Source organism: Haemaphysalis longicornis, unplaced genomic scaffold, assembly GCF_048455015.1.
Source record: "Haemaphysalis longicornis isolate Haplotype H1 unplaced genomic scaffold, Haemaphysalis longicornis Haplotype H1 scaffold_2, whole genome shotgun sequence".
NCBI classification, from domain to species: domain Eukaryota; kingdom Metazoa; phylum Arthropoda; class Arachnida; order Ixodida; family Ixodidae; genus Haemaphysalis; species Haemaphysalis longicornis.
Genome location: NW_027526295.1, coordinates 287,942,570 through 287,961,671, shown reverse-complemented (window position 1 = coordinate 287,961,671; position 19,102 = coordinate 287,942,570). Strand labels below are relative to the sequence as shown.

The 19,102-nt window shown below is 48.6% G+C and overlaps 1 protein-coding gene across 1 annotated transcript; it reads right to left on the bottom strand.

Annotated features, from left to right (window-relative positions):
* Positions 1-259: 259 nt before the first annotated feature.
* LOC144170829 (formimidoyltransferase-cyclodeaminase-like) lies at positions 260-18,454 on the bottom strand. Its single transcript, XM_077700847.1, has 13 exons — positions 18,217-18,454; positions 16,733-16,916; positions 15,859-15,987; positions 15,544-15,632; positions 14,751-14,930; positions 13,761-13,880; positions 13,490-13,639; positions 12,835-13,023; positions 9,573-9,734; positions 9,304-9,347; positions 9,059-9,197; positions 7,217-7,312; positions 260-1,720 (listed from the first exon to the last, which is right to left on the bottom strand). The coding sequence occupies exons 1-13, from the start codon at positions 18,271-18,273 to the stop codon at positions 1,634-1,636; spliced, it is 1,626 nt and encodes a 541-aa protein (XP_077556973.1). The 5' UTR covers positions 18,274-18,454; the 3' UTR covers positions 260-1,633.
* Positions 18,455-19,102: the final 648 nt, after the last annotated feature.

Below are 19,102 nucleotides of genomic sequence, written 5' to 3'. Positions count from 1 at the left end.
GGCCTGGTAAGATTTTGCAAGATTTCTTTGAGGACTTCGTCCAGTTTGGACTGCTCAACTCGGGCATTGGTAGATCCTTACTAATAAACTTTTGTATTTTGCGTCGCGTAATTAGCTTTATTTATTTTGGCAACCTTCCTTGGCCATCAGGTTACCAATGCTATGGAGAAAATGATGGAATATGGGCAACATAACCCTTTAGGACAACCACGGGAGCTGTTAAACAATAAAAATGGAAATGCAGCAACAATCTACAAAGCTTGCTTGCTCTTTGCGCACTTTATTGCACCTAAAAGAAGGTATTTGATCACGGGTTCCGGCAGAAGAAGACAAGAAACAGCCTTCGTTGTATACAATGCAAAAAATAAGTGGGGCACTGTGCAACAAAAATACTTTATCACCATGGTGCATCTTCAGGTTCAATGGTCACTGGGTCACAACCACACGATCACATCACACTTGTCCACTATGCTTCAAATACATTTTGTGTTGCTTTGCAAGCAACTTTATGTGCTACACAGTCTTGCTAACACTCAAATACAACTTATGTTCCTCTAAGCAGTTTTTAAAAAGATTCGCTCAAGACATATTGCGCTACAAAAACAAAGCAAGAATCTGTTGGGCTCCAGCAATAAAACATGCCCGATTCAATGCAGCTGTCAAGCTTCTGTCTTGTCCATTTGTTCAACATTCTGATACAAATGGACAACTCATGGTTGTGCCTCACGATGGTGTGGTTCACAGTAAGTGGAATGGAAGCTCTGTTTTTGAAGTCTCCCAGGTAACAGGGACACTAAGCAGCGTTGTCATAGGTCAGGTAAATGAAGGCTCATGTTACGCCCAATGCGTTAGTAGTGCACTACTTGTAGGCCACCACCTTTCACATGGCGCACTATGTTAAAAATATATCCCGCGAGCTGTGGCAACACTAAGCTTTACTCAAATTCCTCGGTTCTAACTTAAGGGCTAACACAACCAGGACGTACATGAGGCTGGTACATTACTTTGATTGTTTGGCAGTCAATGTTGCAAGTAAACAGCAGCCTACTAATTGCGAACAACCACGTGGTCGTCTACACAAAATGCATCAATATCGTGCTTTGAATCTACAAAACTTCAAGGGTACAATGCAGAAAGGCTGTTATCGCCACCGGAAAATCTAAGGCATTCAACAACCATTGTAATGAAATCACAATCCGCTAAAAATATTTTGCCATTATTTTGCAACTCCCCCACAGTTGCAGTTATTTCTTGAAAGGTACACCAAGAAAAAAAAAAACAAAAAACAAAAAAACGGCTGGATATGGCAAGGTTAGAATAAAACAGCATACTGTGAGCTTTGCATAAATGCTGATTGCACTTTGAAATAGACCCCTTTGACTGGACTGGCTCCGGCCGCAACCTGTAAGCGCTTAGAAAGACTACATTCCTGTTATTGCAGTGGCCATGGAGCAAAGCAAAATGCATTACAAATGTACAGTGTAAATAACATCGGGTATAAATGTGTATATGGTGTATAACATGTATACTGACTGAAAATTTGTCCTCACACATATTATGTAAACTTTGCCAAAAATGTGGCACCAGGAATGGTCTGCATTAAGTAATAATATATGTGCAGCTGCCTCTGCTCCTAGGACAAGCGCTTCTCTAGGATGCTGAGAACTTCAGCACAACCTTTTATTGCCTCTTCACGGTACTCTTCAATTTCTTTCAGTACCTGCAAAGCAAAACACAAGGCTGTTTGCATTTCTACCAAAGAAACAGTGCACACACATTTTGGCCTCATCAAAGGCACTTTCTGGTGCTTAAAACCCCCACTTTGAATGAGTCAGTCGAGCTTGTATAGCGCAGTGCCATTCGTGGCCCAACTTTGCACTACTCGAGAAAACAGCACAAGTTCCTTCCAATTTGGAATTCTGCACAATCCCTGGCCACAGGGCGCACAGTGTGGTGCAGGTCTTGGCACCACTTTTATTGGATGTGCGAAATATCAATATGAACACCTGGCTGAAGCAAACGTCGGCCAGCTACACTAGATTAAGAACCACCAAGCTGTGCTACGTACGTCGGGGTTCGACTCGTACACAGGTTTGAATATTCACGCATGGTAGATAGACTCCACGCTTTGGCAACCAAAATACAGCTTTCTTGCCGAATGAATGTGGGTACTGTGCCACCAAGACAACAGTCACTCACAACGGAGGCAGGACTCTGCCCGCTCGCCAAGCCACGAGGACTCGTACATTGTCTGTCACTGTGGCCATGGGAGAAGGTACCCCCGACAACCAATTGTGACCGCATCTCCAAGCTAAGTCTTTGCCAAGACCTAGCGAGAGGGGTGTCAGTGAGAGGCCAATGAGGGTTCGTCCTCCAGTGTCCTTTTTTGCAAGTCACGTGGTACCACAGGAATGGCACACCACGCACAGGACCCCACTGCTGGCTACAATGGTCACCCCCACGACTCAGTTATGCTCAGCAGCATGCAAACAAGGCACAGAGGCCGTACTCACAAGGTGTACGCAGCTTCTAAACATGACTGAACAAAAAAGATCATCTGGATACTTTACACACTCGTGCATTCATCTACCCCTGCTCGATGAAAGGAAGGTAGTACAAAAGACTCTAAATAAAAGACCAAGTGCGCACACAACATAACGGTCGAACAGAGCGTCCTGTCTGCACCATGAGCGACACTTGTGCGGCTTCCGTGTGCACTAGCACCTGTACCTCTCCAGCAATAAAGCCGCTCTTTGTGGCCAAACCACTGGAGCCCAGAAGCGCCAACTACGGGGGGGCAGTGGGGCTCGTGCCCCCCCCGGACGGCTTTACGGGGGGGCAGAGCCCCCTCCGGCCTCGACTGAGGATTTTTTTAAGGGCTTGGCTCGGCTCTGAGCCCGTCGACATCGGACTGTTGGCCGTCCTGTCTGCCAACTATTGTTTACAATAGGGGTTGGGATCTTGAAAGACAGTTCCGTTCTCCCTCCCTGTTCTGTGGTTCTCCCGATGGGCAGGGGAAACGCAGGGCCGTGTCGCTTTTCTTCACGGTGAGTTAGACGTGCTCAGTGTGCGGATTGTTGACAACAATGTAGCACTGTGATTGGCTATGGTGGCTAGAAGGGTGGCCCTTCTAGCCACCATAGCTTGGCTTCAGCAGCACGCCAGCAAAGCGACATTTTGTCGGGAGCATTGGTCGGCGCACTTACTCGTGAGTACACTCATTTATACTCATTTGTACTCAAACTCACGAGTGAGTACGATGATGAGTGAGTACACACCCAGATTAAAAATGTGAGTATGATCGCGATTGAGTACAGGGGTAAGTACACTGTGACTCGTGAGTACAGAACTCATGAGTACACTACTCGAGAGTATGAGTGCTCATGAGTACAATACTCATGAGCATGAGTACTCATGAGTATGAGTACTGGTGAGTATGGTACTCATGAGTACACAGTACTCATGATTACGATACTTATGAATACTGTATTTTTGAGTGCTTGCACTCGTGAGTAAATGCACTCGTGAGTACAGCAGTGCAAACAAGTTCTATCACAAACTCAAGTGCGGACGCACGTGTACGAGTTTCAGACATTAAGCGGTGGCGCTGTGCTGCTTAACTCTCAAAAATGGTAAAATCAGGCAATGAAAACTGCACTTCCCTCCCTTGCCTGTCCTTGTTTAGCGCTGTTAGCGTTTTTCGGCGGTCACTCGCTAAGGGGTCGCGGTGAAAACTGTGGCCGCGCTTCCCGGTGGGAAGCGCGGCCACAGTTGCTCTGTTTCTACGGCACCTGTTGATTGGAGCAGTTATTTTTGATTACAAATGCGCGGCCTGGGAGCGCGTAGCAGCTTCGTTCCGCTTGCTTCATTCAAATTGTTTTAGGGGAAGCGGTGGGGGCTGCTCACAAATCATGCACTACGCGCACCGAAGTCGCTCTTTTCCGATCTTAAGCAGTTTCCATAAATGCATGTCATGCTCTGGAGTCGTTTCGTGAGCGGAGACGCTCATTTAAACAGTCGCAGTTAGTTTACGTGATTCGCGTCAAATTGACTGCATTGTTTGTGTCAACCACATGGTTTTATTGGGCTCTCGTTTTGAAACTTTTTGCTCAGGTTTGGTAGGACTATGTCCTCGTGCTGTCCATTTACAAGTGAGCATATAGCCCCACCGTGCAGGTTGTGGGTTGTTAATCGGACATTATAATGCACAGTCGAACACGTGTGACGCCTTGTTTCGCCTCGCATATTTTGTCGAACAGCGCTGGCATCTTGCTGCTGGAAGAGCGTTTCGCTTTCGAATGGCAACCCGATGCGGTGTTTCTGGTTTATGCCACCGTGTAATGATGAAGCTGACGAAGATGGTGAATTTCGGTGGTTGTTCTTCCCCTACCTTTATCTGCTGTTCACTGGCGGGGCGACCACTCCTCGCTAGCAACTTGTGCCGAGTGTAAGCTCGCACTGTGGAAGGCCTCGTGAAAGGGCCGTTTTATATATGATGAACGCCAACGCCAGACGTTGGGATTTTACGTTTAGCTCGCGTCTTGGAACGTCTCGTAAAACATGTTGCTTGCCCATAACGACGCCAGCGCACATTTTTATCGATAGCTCTCAGCTTCATCAGCGCTTCTCGAACCAAGAGCTGCCGATTTTCACTGTGCAACCAACGCACCAACACGGGAATACAGTGAAGTCAGTGCAAGCTATCACGCCTCCGAAAAGCCTGTCTGCAAACTTTTTTTTCGAGGTCACAAAGCACGCCAGAGCAGTTGGACAGTGCTGTAACGGCTGCCAAGCACCGGTAGCAACTGGGTGCACTGCGGCCGTCGACTGCGAGCGATACCCGCTCCAAGCCTCCAAAACACATACACATACACTGTTGGGACTGGGCCATCCCAGCTCAGTCACTCCTGTTGCGGTCGACGTTGCCCTTCCCAGTCCGCTATCGACGCTGCGCAGACCATACCGACGAAGTAGCCGAGCTGATGGTTATTTCAACCAGCATTTATATACAATATATACAAAGGTAGCAAGAGCGTTACATGGCTAAGACAAGCGCGATAGCACTTCTCAACTCAGGGCCTTCGATGAGATGTCGCCGCACCACCGCTGCTTCCGGGCTGGTTTTATACCCAGAGGGTTACGTTGCAGCCGCGTGCAGTTCCAATGCCTCCAGTCGGAGCTATCACTGGCCGCATTATGAATCTGGCGAATGGAGGCGAAGCGATTGCGTCAGCTGACCCGCCACGACCGGGAAAGGGAAGGCGACTCTGTGGCGGCGTCTCGAGGCGCTACTTGCTGCATGTCTGCGGGGATTAGTTCGTCCCAGGCATGATTTGGTCCAGCCGTCACGATGGGAAAGAGAGAGCAGACTCGGCGGCGCCTTTCCCGCCCAGTCGCGGCACGTCTGACGCGGGCGGTTTGACCTAGGCGCGAATAAACCCCGCCATCGGCTCGTCGCCAGGTGCAGCGAATTTGTGTCGAACGCTCTGGCACAACACACACGCGGATACAAAAATGTGTGGTCAAAGTCAGACCCTTTTCGGGGGCTCTTAACGGAAATGAACTTAGCAGCGCGTAGCGCCCCTCTCGTGTTCCTTTCTCGTGTACCTTTCTTTTTACCCCCGAACTGCCCATTAAAAGCAAAACAAATCGACTCGTTTTTTGTGCTGATGTTTCAGTCATGCAATATTTTTGAATAAATGTGGCCAGTAAAACACGTATTCAAAGAAATTTCTACTGGATGCGTGAAACCGCTGAAGTTCACGGTTCATAGATTTGCAGGACGTCATATTTGGGGACACCTCGTAGTTAGCCGACACAATGTAAAAGGCCCTCACTGCTGCAGGTGCCCCTTATGATGATGATGATGATGATGATTAGTGGTAGCCTCTTTGTAGCGGGGTGATGACGTGTCATCTCATAGGACCCCCCCACCGCTTCCTCCCCCCTCCCTTCGCCACTTCGAGGCGCACTCCAGGTCTGCCCCCCCCCGGAAAAATAAGAAGTCTACGCCACTGCTGGAGCCTGTCTATTACGCACGAACCTAGTACGGTCTAGGTGGTTCCTGCCCCCCAAAAAAAGTAAGACAACATGGTGAAGCTGAGAAACGAGAAGTTTGGCAGACAGTTCTGAAAAAATGCGAGTTCCTCAACATGTTTTGAATACAGGGAGTACTTTTGACCACCTAGATCCCTCCAGTCACTAAAAGGAGTCATGTGCTAGGCGTGCTAGGAGCTGATAGGACTGGGGATCTTGTTGCAAGAAAAGGGACTCACAGGCAGTCTTGGTTACTCACTGACACCACTCTTTCACAAGCAAGCAGAATTTTAACGCCAGGCAACATGCTTGACATCACTGAGATACGCACTGGGTGGGGCAGTGGATGAATCCACTGATTCTGCGTGTCGTTGACCAAGGACAACTGACAATTCTTTTTCAACCACAAGGCTATTCAAATTCGAAATGCTTGAACAGAAAAACAAACTTAGAAAACACCTACAAGATAATGTGTTTCAAGGTCTTATTTTATGTTTTCGTTTCTTTTTTTATCTCCCCCCCTCCATTTATTTTACAGCCCCACTATACCTCCAAATATAAATCCTCCATGCACCCGTTTGTGCACTGTGCACACTTGCTCCATACACTTGCTGTGTGTAACTTGCATGTGTTAACCTCGTTTTGCACATCTATGGAGCTATGCAAGAAAGCCCACCCCCCTTGCTCACTAAATAAGCATCTGCCACGAACCATGCAAAATGCTCATGTCTTGTGACAAAGCCAACATTTCTTTTATTGTGATCTTTGAATGCAAAACATTACAACAAACTAAAGAAACAAATGAAAACTAATAATAAACACTGTTTGCAAAGTTCCACATATCCTCACACCCATGATTATTTGAGATTCAACCTGCTTTACTTTAATTGAAGATGCAGCCCTTACAAGTAAAAATTGAACCCTCTTCTCAACTGCAGCGCAGCAGAAAGCCTTAGCCATCCAGCTGAAGCAATAAAGTCTCCGAATTAATGCGTGCACGTTGTTTTTCAGCTTTCTGAAACATCTGATGCATGTGGGCTTTTTGCGTTTGAGTCCACTAGAAAATTTCACTACCAGTGATCAAACACAGCACCTTATAACACCTTCATTACTAAGCTGATGCAACAGACTTCCTGCCTCTGCACAAACTGGATGTGTCACAAGCTCAAAATGACCATACCTCATCTCTGTACGTTTCATCCTGAAGGCCTTGGCAGTTCAGGATAACATTCCAGTAGGCGCCAAACACACCGGTCTCGAGGCAGCGAGCTCCGACCTAAAATTTTGCGTTCAGGCAAGAAGTATCATGGCCACATTAAGTTCTAGCTGGCAAACAAAAATGAAGGAAAGGGAAAGTAACAGGGCAAGGCTGAACAAAATCAACAAGTGCACACTCTCTCAGAAAACTTGTGTGAAGAAAAACTTGCCCCAATCTGGGGTCAAAACCAGACCAGAGTGAGAACACTGCATAGCTTGCCCTCTGTTTCAGTTGGACATAATTTTTCTCCTTTCTCAAGTTCCCTTGCTCCACGAAAAGTGTAACACTTATAGTCACTGAAGAGAGTTCATAGGATTGCAGCTTACAACATGTTGATTTAGCTCGAAGCCACTTGCACAGAAAAAGAAAAACTGCACCCAGTGATGCATAGGAAACAGTACCTGGGGTAGCAGGAGCAACAATAATACGGACATGCCAAGCTCTAGTAGTACATTTCAACCAACTGAAATGAGGTGTAATTTTAAGTGTCATACAAGCAGCATAAAAACCATGCCATAGCCAAGTCAATCACAAGCACCATGCATGAATGAAACAACAGTAATCAGTAGAGACCACATTTTAGGCAAATGCTTATTCTGCTCCTTGCACTCCTATTGCACCATTTGGATATATGACCATGAATTAGAGGTTACGAAGGGCTTTTACGCTGTTTTTGTTGTGCCTATAAATGCCCATTTCGGTGTTTGTGCCTAAATGCCTAAAAATATCTATAAACACCTATTACCCGTTCCTATTTTCAATATCAGTGCCAATATGAACCCTATTTAGCCTCAATTTTAACTTTTGGGCGCAGGTCAAGATCGTTATTCACGTTACTGGGTGGCAGTGACTGTTCAGAGCTCTCCTCTAGTTCAACCAACTCCTGGAAAGCAACCACTAGCACCAATAGAATGGGATGCTCATTTTCACTGACAAGAGGCACAATTTCGAATGAAAAAAAACCTGGAGAAGGTGGTGGTTTGCTATTGTTTCCACAATTCTCACAGTGATTCTTAGACTGCATTCCACATTCTCTCCAAACAGATTTCTTCAAAACATTAGCAGTTGCGTCTTGATTTCGAGAAGTGTACTCAGGTCCACCTCCATTTTCAACGCAACGGTCGGGCACATCGAACATGCGACGCTCTAGCAAGCGACAGTGGCCATTAAACATGAATGTGAGCACTGGGCTTGTTGAAAAACCCATGGATCGGCCTTAGTTTCACAGTTTTATGGGATAATTGAATGGCTATGTTCAAGTGTTGGTGCCTTTGTGCCATCATAAACAATAACAATATTGGTTTTCCTGTCGTAGATACAGGCTGCACACGTCTTCATTTGTAATTATTGTCATTTATGTAAAAATTTATGGCGCCTATATTTCCAATGTTCAAAGCCTAAAGCGTAATTTTGACTGCCTGTTTTTGGCGCCTCAAACGTGCTTTTTTATGCCTAAAAATCCAGCCTCTAGTCATCAGGTTACTTCCCTAGTAAAGCCCAAATGTACCACTAGAATTTGTACTTGGCTACTGTGTACACCTAACAAAGGTGCGCTTGCACTAGGTAACCATTCAAACCCAGCTCGGTGAGCTTGAGCGCAACACAGCTCAGCCAGAGGACCAATGTGTCCTGCGTGGCACATGCATGTGCGCTATATGCACTCGCAAAGGCAGCCATTCATTTAGTGAACCATCGACTTATTGAGACAATTAGTTTTGGCACTGGCCGACGAGGGCTGGTAGATGCGACAGAGTGTGTGCCCACCTGCAAGTCTGCCCTTGCACCGATGTTGATGATGGAGGCGAGCTCCTTGGTGGTGTCCCACAGCTTGCTCACGGAGCGCGCCACGCCCAGGGGCACAGCGATCGCCTTCTTCAGGCCCGCCTGCATGGCGGCCTCACGGCTGCAAGAGGGCGCCACATCTGCTGAGTCTTCGCGACATGTGCCCTCCTTGGCAGCCCTGTGCCCTCCCCGTGCACCCCCTCCATGGCGCCACCACTGGTACTCACACTTCTTCCTCCTCGGGGGTGTTTTTCGGCAACTTGTGGGCAGCCTGCAGAAGAGGAACACAGAGCATCGAGACATCTGCAATGGCAGCGCATGTCTTGATCAGCCACCACAGTGCCCCGTTCACTAACTGCGTGCACCGCTGTAGAAGCTCCAATGAGAGCAGACGACTGCTGCGCCCCCGATAACCCGTTTTCTCAAGTGCACGAAGTTTGCAAAAGGGAGCCCCGGCTATGCCCTGCCAAAAATGCACGGCAACCGGAGTGATCACCATGTAGTCGTTGAAGGCCCCCGTGTCGGCATCCACCATGGGCAGCAGCTCGTCCATGGTGTGGTGCATGATGGGAATCAGCTGGCGCATTTGGTCGTCGTAGCGCTCCCACTGCCGCTTGCCGTACGTCATCTTGCCCACCATAGCACCCAGGGCGGCACCCTGCGGCACATATTTCTCATGTCATCAAAACAACAACAACAACAAAGCCAATAAGTGATCTCCCTTGCTGAAAAGAGTTTTTTGCTTTGGCAGATTACAGGCAACGAAAATGTGGAAGCTACCAAGAGTTCCCACTTGTGAGGACATATATGTGTTATCCCGATGGATTGAATAAGCTAAAGTGTTCAAACATGGCCAACTAAAGCTCGAATAGAAAAAAAAAGCAATGAAGCAGACCACAGATTTGCAGTTAGAGGAAGGCAAGTGCAGGTCGAAGCCACATCAACGCACTTTGTATAGTGGCGGTACATGCACACAAACGTCTGCTGCAAATTAGCAATCGTATGCTGTACACTAGTGGGCTTCAAACGGGGGTTCGTGTAGCCCTTCACAAGCACCCTTCCCTCTTTTTTTTTTTTGCCCACCAAGACGGGAAGACACACCCTACGAAAACTGGGTTACGAAGTCCCGAAAGAAAATAACGCTAAACAACGCATTCCTCTACATGTTAGAGAGAAAATCACTGTCGCCCCAATACCAAGAAATATGCATCCGATCCACAACAAAGCACGACGCAAGGCAAGAGTTCAAGCTCTTCGAACTGCATACGGGAAACGGTCTGACGTTAGGTACGCGGACGCATCACTATACCCCAGTAGATCAGCCCACGCCATCAGCATAGTCAATAACCAGGGACTGGAGCTAGCTTCAGCTTCTATACCTACCAAGGACATCGACACCGCCGAAGAAGCAGCCATTGCCCTTGCAGCTACCACTGGCAAAGAACATGTCATCCTCCTATCAGACTCCCAGACGGCGTGTCGAAACTTTCAAATTGGACGCATTTCATCAACAGCAGCAAAAATTATATCGGCCCACCCTGATTTACCCGAAATTTTCATCATATGGACACCGGCTCATTCATCAGTGGAAGGGAATGAGGCGGCTCATGCCGCAGCCCGAGCCCACACTCACCGGGCGTCTCCTTCTGGGATGTCAGCCAGTCCTTCCATTAGCCCAACGAGAGAAATAATCCCCAGAAGGTACAGTGACATCCTGGCCCACTACCGCTTGGGACGAAGAACCTTTCCGCCTCCACATCTCAACATGTCTCGCGAAGACACGGTCATCTACAGACAGCTACAGACTAACACATTTCCACATGGTACATTACTACACTCAATGCATCCGACACTGCACACATACACTTGTAAATTCTGCGTGGAGCCATGCACTCTCTACCACATGGTATGGGAGTGCCGCCACACACCATCCCTTGCCCCAAACCCAAATCCCTCACTTGAGCAGTGGGAGGGTCGGTTGACCAGCTCCAACCCGGATCACCAACAACATCTGGTAGACCGGGCGAGACAGGCCGCCAAGACCCAGGGCTTCCTGGACTAAGGAGGTCCCCCACCTGGCGGTCAACCCAACAACATTGACTGCTCAATTAAATGTTTATTCCTCCTCCCCCCATTTTTCGGCGAACCTTGCAAGCAACACAAAAATGTGGCTTTGCCGCACGGCAAGCACACTCCTTAAGTCCGGCTTCTTGCACAACACTGCAGCTGTGCAAAAAGCCAGACCAACAAAAGGCAAGCGTAGCATAGGTGCATGAATGATTTTGGTTGCAAGAGCATGGTGTTTGACGATACCACACGTATCCACATACTTCATCGTGGCATCATCCCCAATCATTTACACAAGATATTCCTGCACACTCACATGTCAGAACCAATGAATCCCTGATCTTTTTGATTTGTGCCATAACAAAAAAAAAAATTGTAAGAGGGAAGAGTGCATTTCTAGCTACAATCACAACTATAGCAGACCATGCAACAGAAGATTAATAGAGTAAAAGAATGTAAGTCTACAACTGGTTTGACTAGTCTGCAGACTAAAGGCAGAATAAAAAATGAATGATGCCATACCTAAGAATGCATTCATAGAGCTTGATACCTGGAACAATAGCTTAAACATACACCCTGTGCAAACTGTGCCCAAAGGAAAGCAAGATTGTGGCATCCACCCTCGAGTAGATGAACTCTCAAGGTGCGCATCAAAGCACTTCGCAAGCTGGTGTGATGCGGTTTGTGCCTGGCATTTCCTCTTTTACCCGCCGCGGTGACTGCGCTGCTGAGCACGAGGATGTGGATTCGATTCCCGGCCGCGACGGCCGCTTTTCTGATGGAGGCGAAAAGCAAAAATGCCTGTGTGTACGAGATTTCGGCGCACGTTAAAGATCCCCAGGTGGTCAAAATTAATCTGGAGCCCTCCACTACGGCGCGCTTCATCGCCTGCGTTGCATCGGCACGTTAAACCCTACAATCAATCAATCAATCAATCATTTCCTCTTTTTCTGAGCTCCAAGAAAAAAAAAAACTAAGCATCCACTCGACCGAACAATGCAGCCAGAAATAAGATTCCGATGAATCACCACCCTCTACACAGCCTATAGGTTGTACTCACTGGTGTGGCACGCATGCGTGCAACCATGTGTGTGCACCACCACGTCGGTACCTGTGCGTCCCTGCTGCTAAGGCGACGTGCCGGTCGGCATCCTTAGTCTCCCAGCTAACAAGGCGCTACTGCTACGCTACTGCTGTATCTCAACCAGTGTGTGTGAATGCTCAACGTTTCCTCGGAAGCATTATTTGGCTTTCATACTGAACGGCTCCGCCATGGGCGAAGTGCGGGTGCATCTGTGTCGATATCCGTCTTTGCAGGCAGCTGCGATGCAGTGCAGGCATTTCGTGCATCGTGCCACTTCCTTCAGCAACTGCAACTTCATTCTCCGGTGCTGATGCGGAGTTCTCAAGGGCAAGCAGAGCATCACCGCACAATGTCACTGTGATTATTCATGTCTGTTGATACCACGGCCAGGAATCGAGTAATAACGGCACAGGCGACGGATGCCGGGCCTGTTTTTTTTACCCGAGAGATGCGGAAGCATGCGCAAACATGGCGGTTTTCAGCGTTCTAAAAAGAAGCAATCGCCCACTAAGCATTTATGTGAATACCACCCACAGGAACCACCCGCAGGCTGCCCAGTTCACATTGTCTAGAAACACAGCCGAAAGCGGTTCTGCCAGGAGCGCACCAGAGAGGCCACGGCTGCGGCGACGGAGCCCCCTCCTGGGGTGGGCGTGCGGGCCCCAACCACGTGAATGAACTGTGCCAGGGTCTTCTGTGCCAGGGGGCCCAACCGGTCGTCGGGCAGCATGTACTCGATGATGCGCTCCGCGGGGTCAAAGGCAGCCAGTGAGTTGAGCCCCAGGCGGTTGATGGCCTAAGGGCAGGCAAAGAACGCCCTGTACACACACCGACCAAGGGTTTTGCAGCGAGGAAATGTTAAAGTCAACAGGTATAATGAACCTTCCCCTTCCTACGTACAGATGCGCACCATGAAACTTGTCCTAGCACTGTGTACTCAACTTTCATGGCAAAGATGCAGGACACTTGTAAACAGACTTGCTACTTTTTTCTTTGAGATCATAATAAAGTACTATTGATGAGTATCATGCTCGCATCCTGCATGACTGACTGAGGCCTGAAAAGGATTTTACACAGCACTCAGAGGCACTATGAAATTTCCAGAGTAATCTAACTTCGCACTGCTTCTGGGCAACTTGACGTGATGCCAATGAGCTGAGACCCCAGTCCTTTGGCATTGTAACAGTAAGTGCATGCACACCTTGAAAATACACAGCATGCAAAAAGTGCACATTTGGTGGAAGCCCCAGGGCAGTTCGTACCAGGTGAACCTTCTGGTCCTCTTCAAGAACAAAGAGGTTCTCTTTCTGCATGTAAAATTCCGCAGCCGCCAGTATGGCCTGGAGCGGGACGACACCCACAATCTGCGACCCTGTCACTGCCAGCTTCAGAGACTTGGCGATTCTCGAGACCTGGAAAAGTGCAGGAAAACTGCCCAGGGTAGTTAGTCCAACCAATGTGCGCCCCTGCAAGGCACACTCGGAGTTCAGGGTCGGATATTCAGGAGGACCCTTGTGCCACAACAAGTCTTACTTCCTCGTAGACAACGTGAACTGGCGTGATGTCATGGTCCAGGACGTTCACAGACACTTGCGCTATGTTGCTCTCTTCAAGCCACCAGCCCACAGCCTGGATGCTCTTCAGTAGACCCGGCTGCAACAAGGAGCCAGAAGGGAACAGTTGGCAGTGAGCTGATGCAACACTTACCTAGTTGTGCAACCTGATATGCTGCCCGCCCAGCCATCAACATGCGATCTACAGATACATCGATTCAGACACATTGGCTGTATTCTTGTACACCACCAATGTATTTGCAAAATTTTTTTTTCATGACAAAATAAGTCTTGAACCTGTCAAGATGGGGCTATACTGCAAGGCTGCTTCTCTGCCTGCCTCAGCTCATAAAGTTTGCCTGGAACGTTAAACTTACTCCCCTTCACAAACGGCCCCATGGAGCAAAAAATTCCTCGTGAAGTTTGATTTGCCATTTCCAGAGATGGCGTGCAATTCTGCAATGCAAGGCCAGTGCACACAGTGCTTGGAGTTTAACACAAGAGCACTCCAAGGTTTATTGCGCCATTTTTCGTGGGCATCGGCCGACTGCAGCTGCAGTAGTTATCAGCCATGCTAAAAAAGCATGCGCGAAAAGATGCCATCACTGCCAATCAGGAACGACAAAGGCAGCACCGAGCAGCCACCGGAAGCTGGAATGGTGCGCAGCAACAACTGGGGTGTGGAAAAGAGTTGCGCTAATTCACTCACCAAGAACGACACTACAGCATGCGAGAAAGAAGGGATAATCAATCTGAGCGAAGTTTTGTTCTCTTCCGGTTAGTGCCTGTGCCGATGCGCCACTGTTTTTGTATATGCTGCAAGGGCAAGAAGAAACCTTAGAATGAGTAATCTGCTAATCTGGAAAAAGGGGATTCCCCAGTCGAAGCTTCACCGCTCGAGGCCTCTTGACAACGGCCACCTGGGCCTTTCAACCTGAGCGCGGAGCCCAGCGCAGTGCTAGCCCCTCACCTGTCCCTTCCCCCGGCCTTCCTCTCGTATGTCGAGTGCAATCCGGTGGGCCTGCTCCTTGGTCGCCAGCACGTTGATGTTGTATGCAATGAGGAACTTGCGGGCCCCCGACATGGTGGCTCCCCACTGGGGCACAAACTCGGCTGGCCCATAGTCGGGCCTCCACTCGGCCTGGCCGATCTGCAAGCAGCCACACAGGGCGGCAACCGCTCTCACGGGCCCACTCCTCCAAGAGGGCGGTGCTGCGCGGTGGGCAGCTGTTCGCACACGACCTGATCCGACACAAAGAATACTGCTTTCCGCAGCTTGTAGCACACACAGCAGGGGACAGCTGCGTGTCATTGAAACAAGACTACAGTGTACAGCCAAAAATACAAGCAAACAGATTCCTTATGTAAGTAAAACAAACTTACAATAGCGACTGCACAGTTCTGTAAAAGCACCTCAGCAAGCATCACTTTCTTTTGAAACTGGCCCATTTTAAAAGGCAGTCCGCAGCCAAAGCTTAACTCCATGAAATAGGGCAGATTTTCTGCAAACAGATGGCTATTTCTCAGTGCTTCTCTGCCCCCAGGGTAATTACAAAATGGGATGTAACAAACTAATGGGTGTAAAGAGGTAATTGCAATTTGCAATATTAGCACTGAACAGTCTTAATGAAGCCATGGTTAGATAGAAGCAACTTGGACTCCCTTCAATCTCACTGTAATAATGTTCTACTGTACTAGATCTACTTCTTGAGCACACTGAAGAGCAAAATGTATAATTGCACAGAGGCAAGCCAGCACAGTACCTTTTCACAAAGGCCTTCATATTCACCAGAACGAATCTGGGGCACACTTCGCCTATAGTCATGCTGTGCAGCGAAGCCATACAGATAGACTGGAAAGGAAAAAAAGAGAATTTTTTTAGAAAATATGACTGAGCTCCAGTCATATTCTGACGCTGCTGATATCCAGTCACTCATATTCACTGTTTACATATTCACGTATTCATATTCACTATTCATATAGTCACCACTCATATCCAGTCACTCCTGAACCTGCTCATAAAATGCCCCCCCCCCCCCCCCCCTTCAAAAAAAAAAAAAAAAAGGGACTGTGCTTACCGGGAACATTGAGCTCCGCAGACAGTTTCTCTCCAAACTTCCTTGCACAGTAGACGCACTCTTCCATTTCGACGCCTTGCACCGGAATGAAGGGACACACATCCAGAGCTCCAAGCCTGGCATGCTCCCCTGGGAGTGTGAGTGTGACCAATGCAGTCAAGCTGTGCAGCTAGGTGTGGGCGCAGGTGTGTCTGACAATGCACGCAATGAGCAGTGCTCGCACCGGCTGCCACGACTGTTATTCTTGCAAGCTGCTTCACATGTACCACCGTGATACACGGAAACACAAACAATGGAGTGTGTGGCTTTCAGTACATGCCCTGTATCCTGGCAACAGGCTGTGTATGCACAGTAGGAACAAGTTACGAGAGTTTGTGAACAACCTTGGTATGGAGAGACCATTGTCTTTCCGTCGTTTGTTGGGCACTCAGCACGAAATAAGAAATAAAGGAACATAACTGCGTGCGCCGTTTTACTCAGTACAGTTATATTCCTTCGGAAGACAAACCAAAATGCTCAAACACTGAACGATGGTCTTTCCAAATCAAGGTTGGAAACGAACTTTCATAACTTGTTTGTACTGCGCATACGCTGCGAAGTGTTTACTATCGGACATTAGGTAGCTCGCTTTTACAAGCAATGGCATAAAATGACGTGCACATATACAGGCCAAGGAATCAGACAAAAAGCTCAACACAATATGTGTTTATCTGCACGTACTGTTTCAAGTGAATAGCATGCATGCTAGATATGGGAAATGCGGCCCTTGTTATTACAATGCATCGTCAAAACGTAATTTTCCATACTGTCCAGCCTGTTAGCGTTAATTGACGGCCGCTGAAGCAAAACTGGCCCGAGGCTCGGCCGAGAGCACCTTTGTGCTTGGTCATGTCGATGCGTTTGTAGGCAACCCTGGCGGCATTGAGGGCACCCTGGATGACTGCGTCGGGTGAGCCCACAAAGGTGTACACTGTTCGGTTGGTCGATGAGCCGGGGTCGACTCCCAGCAGAGACACACCTGGCGTTGACTTTATGGCCCTCGTTATCTCATCAATGACCTGCAACCAGGATGGGGAAGGGAGGTCGCTCACATAGTGCGATGGGCAGAGTCCTTGTTGAAAGTTCACATAGCAGCGTGCTTGGCTGTTGACGTTGAATAATTCAAATCGAATGTGCCTCAACAAACAGATGGCACCTGTTTACTGAATATCAGGCTCGTCCTGTTCTGAGTTAGGCTGCAAGCCTGTCACTTCCTGCGTGATGATAGACGGCACCCCACATGTACACTGACCTGAAAGATATTATCCTTAATTACGAAAGCAGCATGTACAATTGTGATGTCGATGATTGGATGGTGTACCTCCTGTTCAGGTAGCATACTACGAAACATGAAACAAAGGAGACCGTTTTCAAAACAGAAAAAAATCACAGAACGTAAAAATATTTGTGTTTCTGGGGCTTGAACCCAGGCCTTTGGGGTCACAGGAACTATATGGAGGCAGAACAGGGAGCTTGCTCCTTGTTTAAAGCGGACCAATGAGCAGTGCTAGGTCGGGCTTGTGCCTCTCAGAACGGCGTGTTGCCACCTGATCGCTTCAAGGGAGGGCAAAGGCGTCTCGTTTTGGCGAGGGTAGTTGGCGGTGTAAATTTTCCCATCATTGCAGCCGTCAAGCTGGGTTCAAAATAGTTCGTATCTGATTTCTAAATTGCCAGACGCACGTGCCGCGAAGATCTGGATATTAAACGGACCGTAAAATGCAATTTTCTCGCAAAGTTTGAGCGCAAACGAAAGAGTAGCCTGCGGAAATGAAAAGTTTGAAAAAATCTCATAGAACACACGTACATGTCCATGATTAATCGCATCTCGCTTGCTCTCTTTATGCGAGGGCAATTGATGATTTCAGCTATGGTGCGTGTCATTTCAGTTACTCTTAGCATTACTTTTCCCACGCGCACTGAAAGGTATACGTGCGATTCACTGCTTGGCTGTTTGCCATATTAGCTCATGCCGCCCGTCAGCTTCTCCACAATACTACTCATTCATTTCGCAATTTGAGGAGCAATCAATATACCCAGCAGAACGTATGTCCTAAATCCGCTAGGCGCTGCGAAATAGCCCGGCATGTAGCGGTTGGGATTCAAAAGGCGCGGTTTGCACAGCGGCAGATCTCGCGATCGAGCATGAAAGCACGCCCCCTGCGCGTAAACGCTTGCCGGATGCGTTCTCGCCCGCGCTTGTTAATGGTTGGGTGTGACTGAAATTGTGAACGTGCGACGAACTCGAGCCACGCGGGGTGCATCTCACAAGTGCTGGCGTAAGTCGAGTGGAGCGTGCAGCTAGGGCGAAGCGGCACTTACCCCTTGGTCTTGGCCCTCGGAGAAGTTGGGCACACATTCGACAATTTTCGTGCGCATGTTGGAGCCGTTCGAGTCTCGGTGGCCACTGCGAGCCGGCCTGCTTATCGTCTGCTAGTAAACCTCGACAAAGTGGCGATGGCGCGTCACGGGAACGACGCGCCGCACCGCCGCCGCCTGCCTCTCCCGACGCGCGAGGCGACCGCAGTGCCACCACCAACACTACATCGGACGCGGCCGACAAACGTTACTCGGGCCGACAAACGTTACTGCAGATTCTAATCATTTCTGTACGAGACGGTACATTAGCCACAGCTGGGTCGTAATAAATATATTAGCTCGACTTTTACCTTCTCTAGGCGATCAGGGGGGGGGCAGCACACTTGCATTAACAGAACCCACTTACAAAGCGCGCGAAATTGTCATACCGCAGTTATTCGTACACAGCTCCACCCCCCCCCTAAACCTGGAGTTTTATATCCCGTAAGGCCGACGACATGTTGGCAAAACTTGGCGGGAAAGCCTGTAAAAGTGTGCAGAAGGCACACGAGGAGCAGTTATCTTGTTTTCTCCGATGCAGCGGAGGTCCGCTTATCAGCCTTTAAATGCTCTCTACGGGCGGTTGCTGGCTACACAGGTCGCTAACAGCGAGGGCACAGCCGCTGCATGGCTGTCGCTTTCGGCCAACCACAATGGCGCAACCTCATTTCCGCCCAATTGTACTGCAGCCTTTCCCTTTTTTAATGCCACTAAAGCACGAACTATCACTAATTTGCTTGATTTGTCCGTTTATGTGTTACTAAAGCACAAACAATTTGTCACTCGAAGTTGTTGGGTGTCTCGTGAGAGTAGTGTGTGGATACTACATCAAAATTACTAGGCAAGAGGA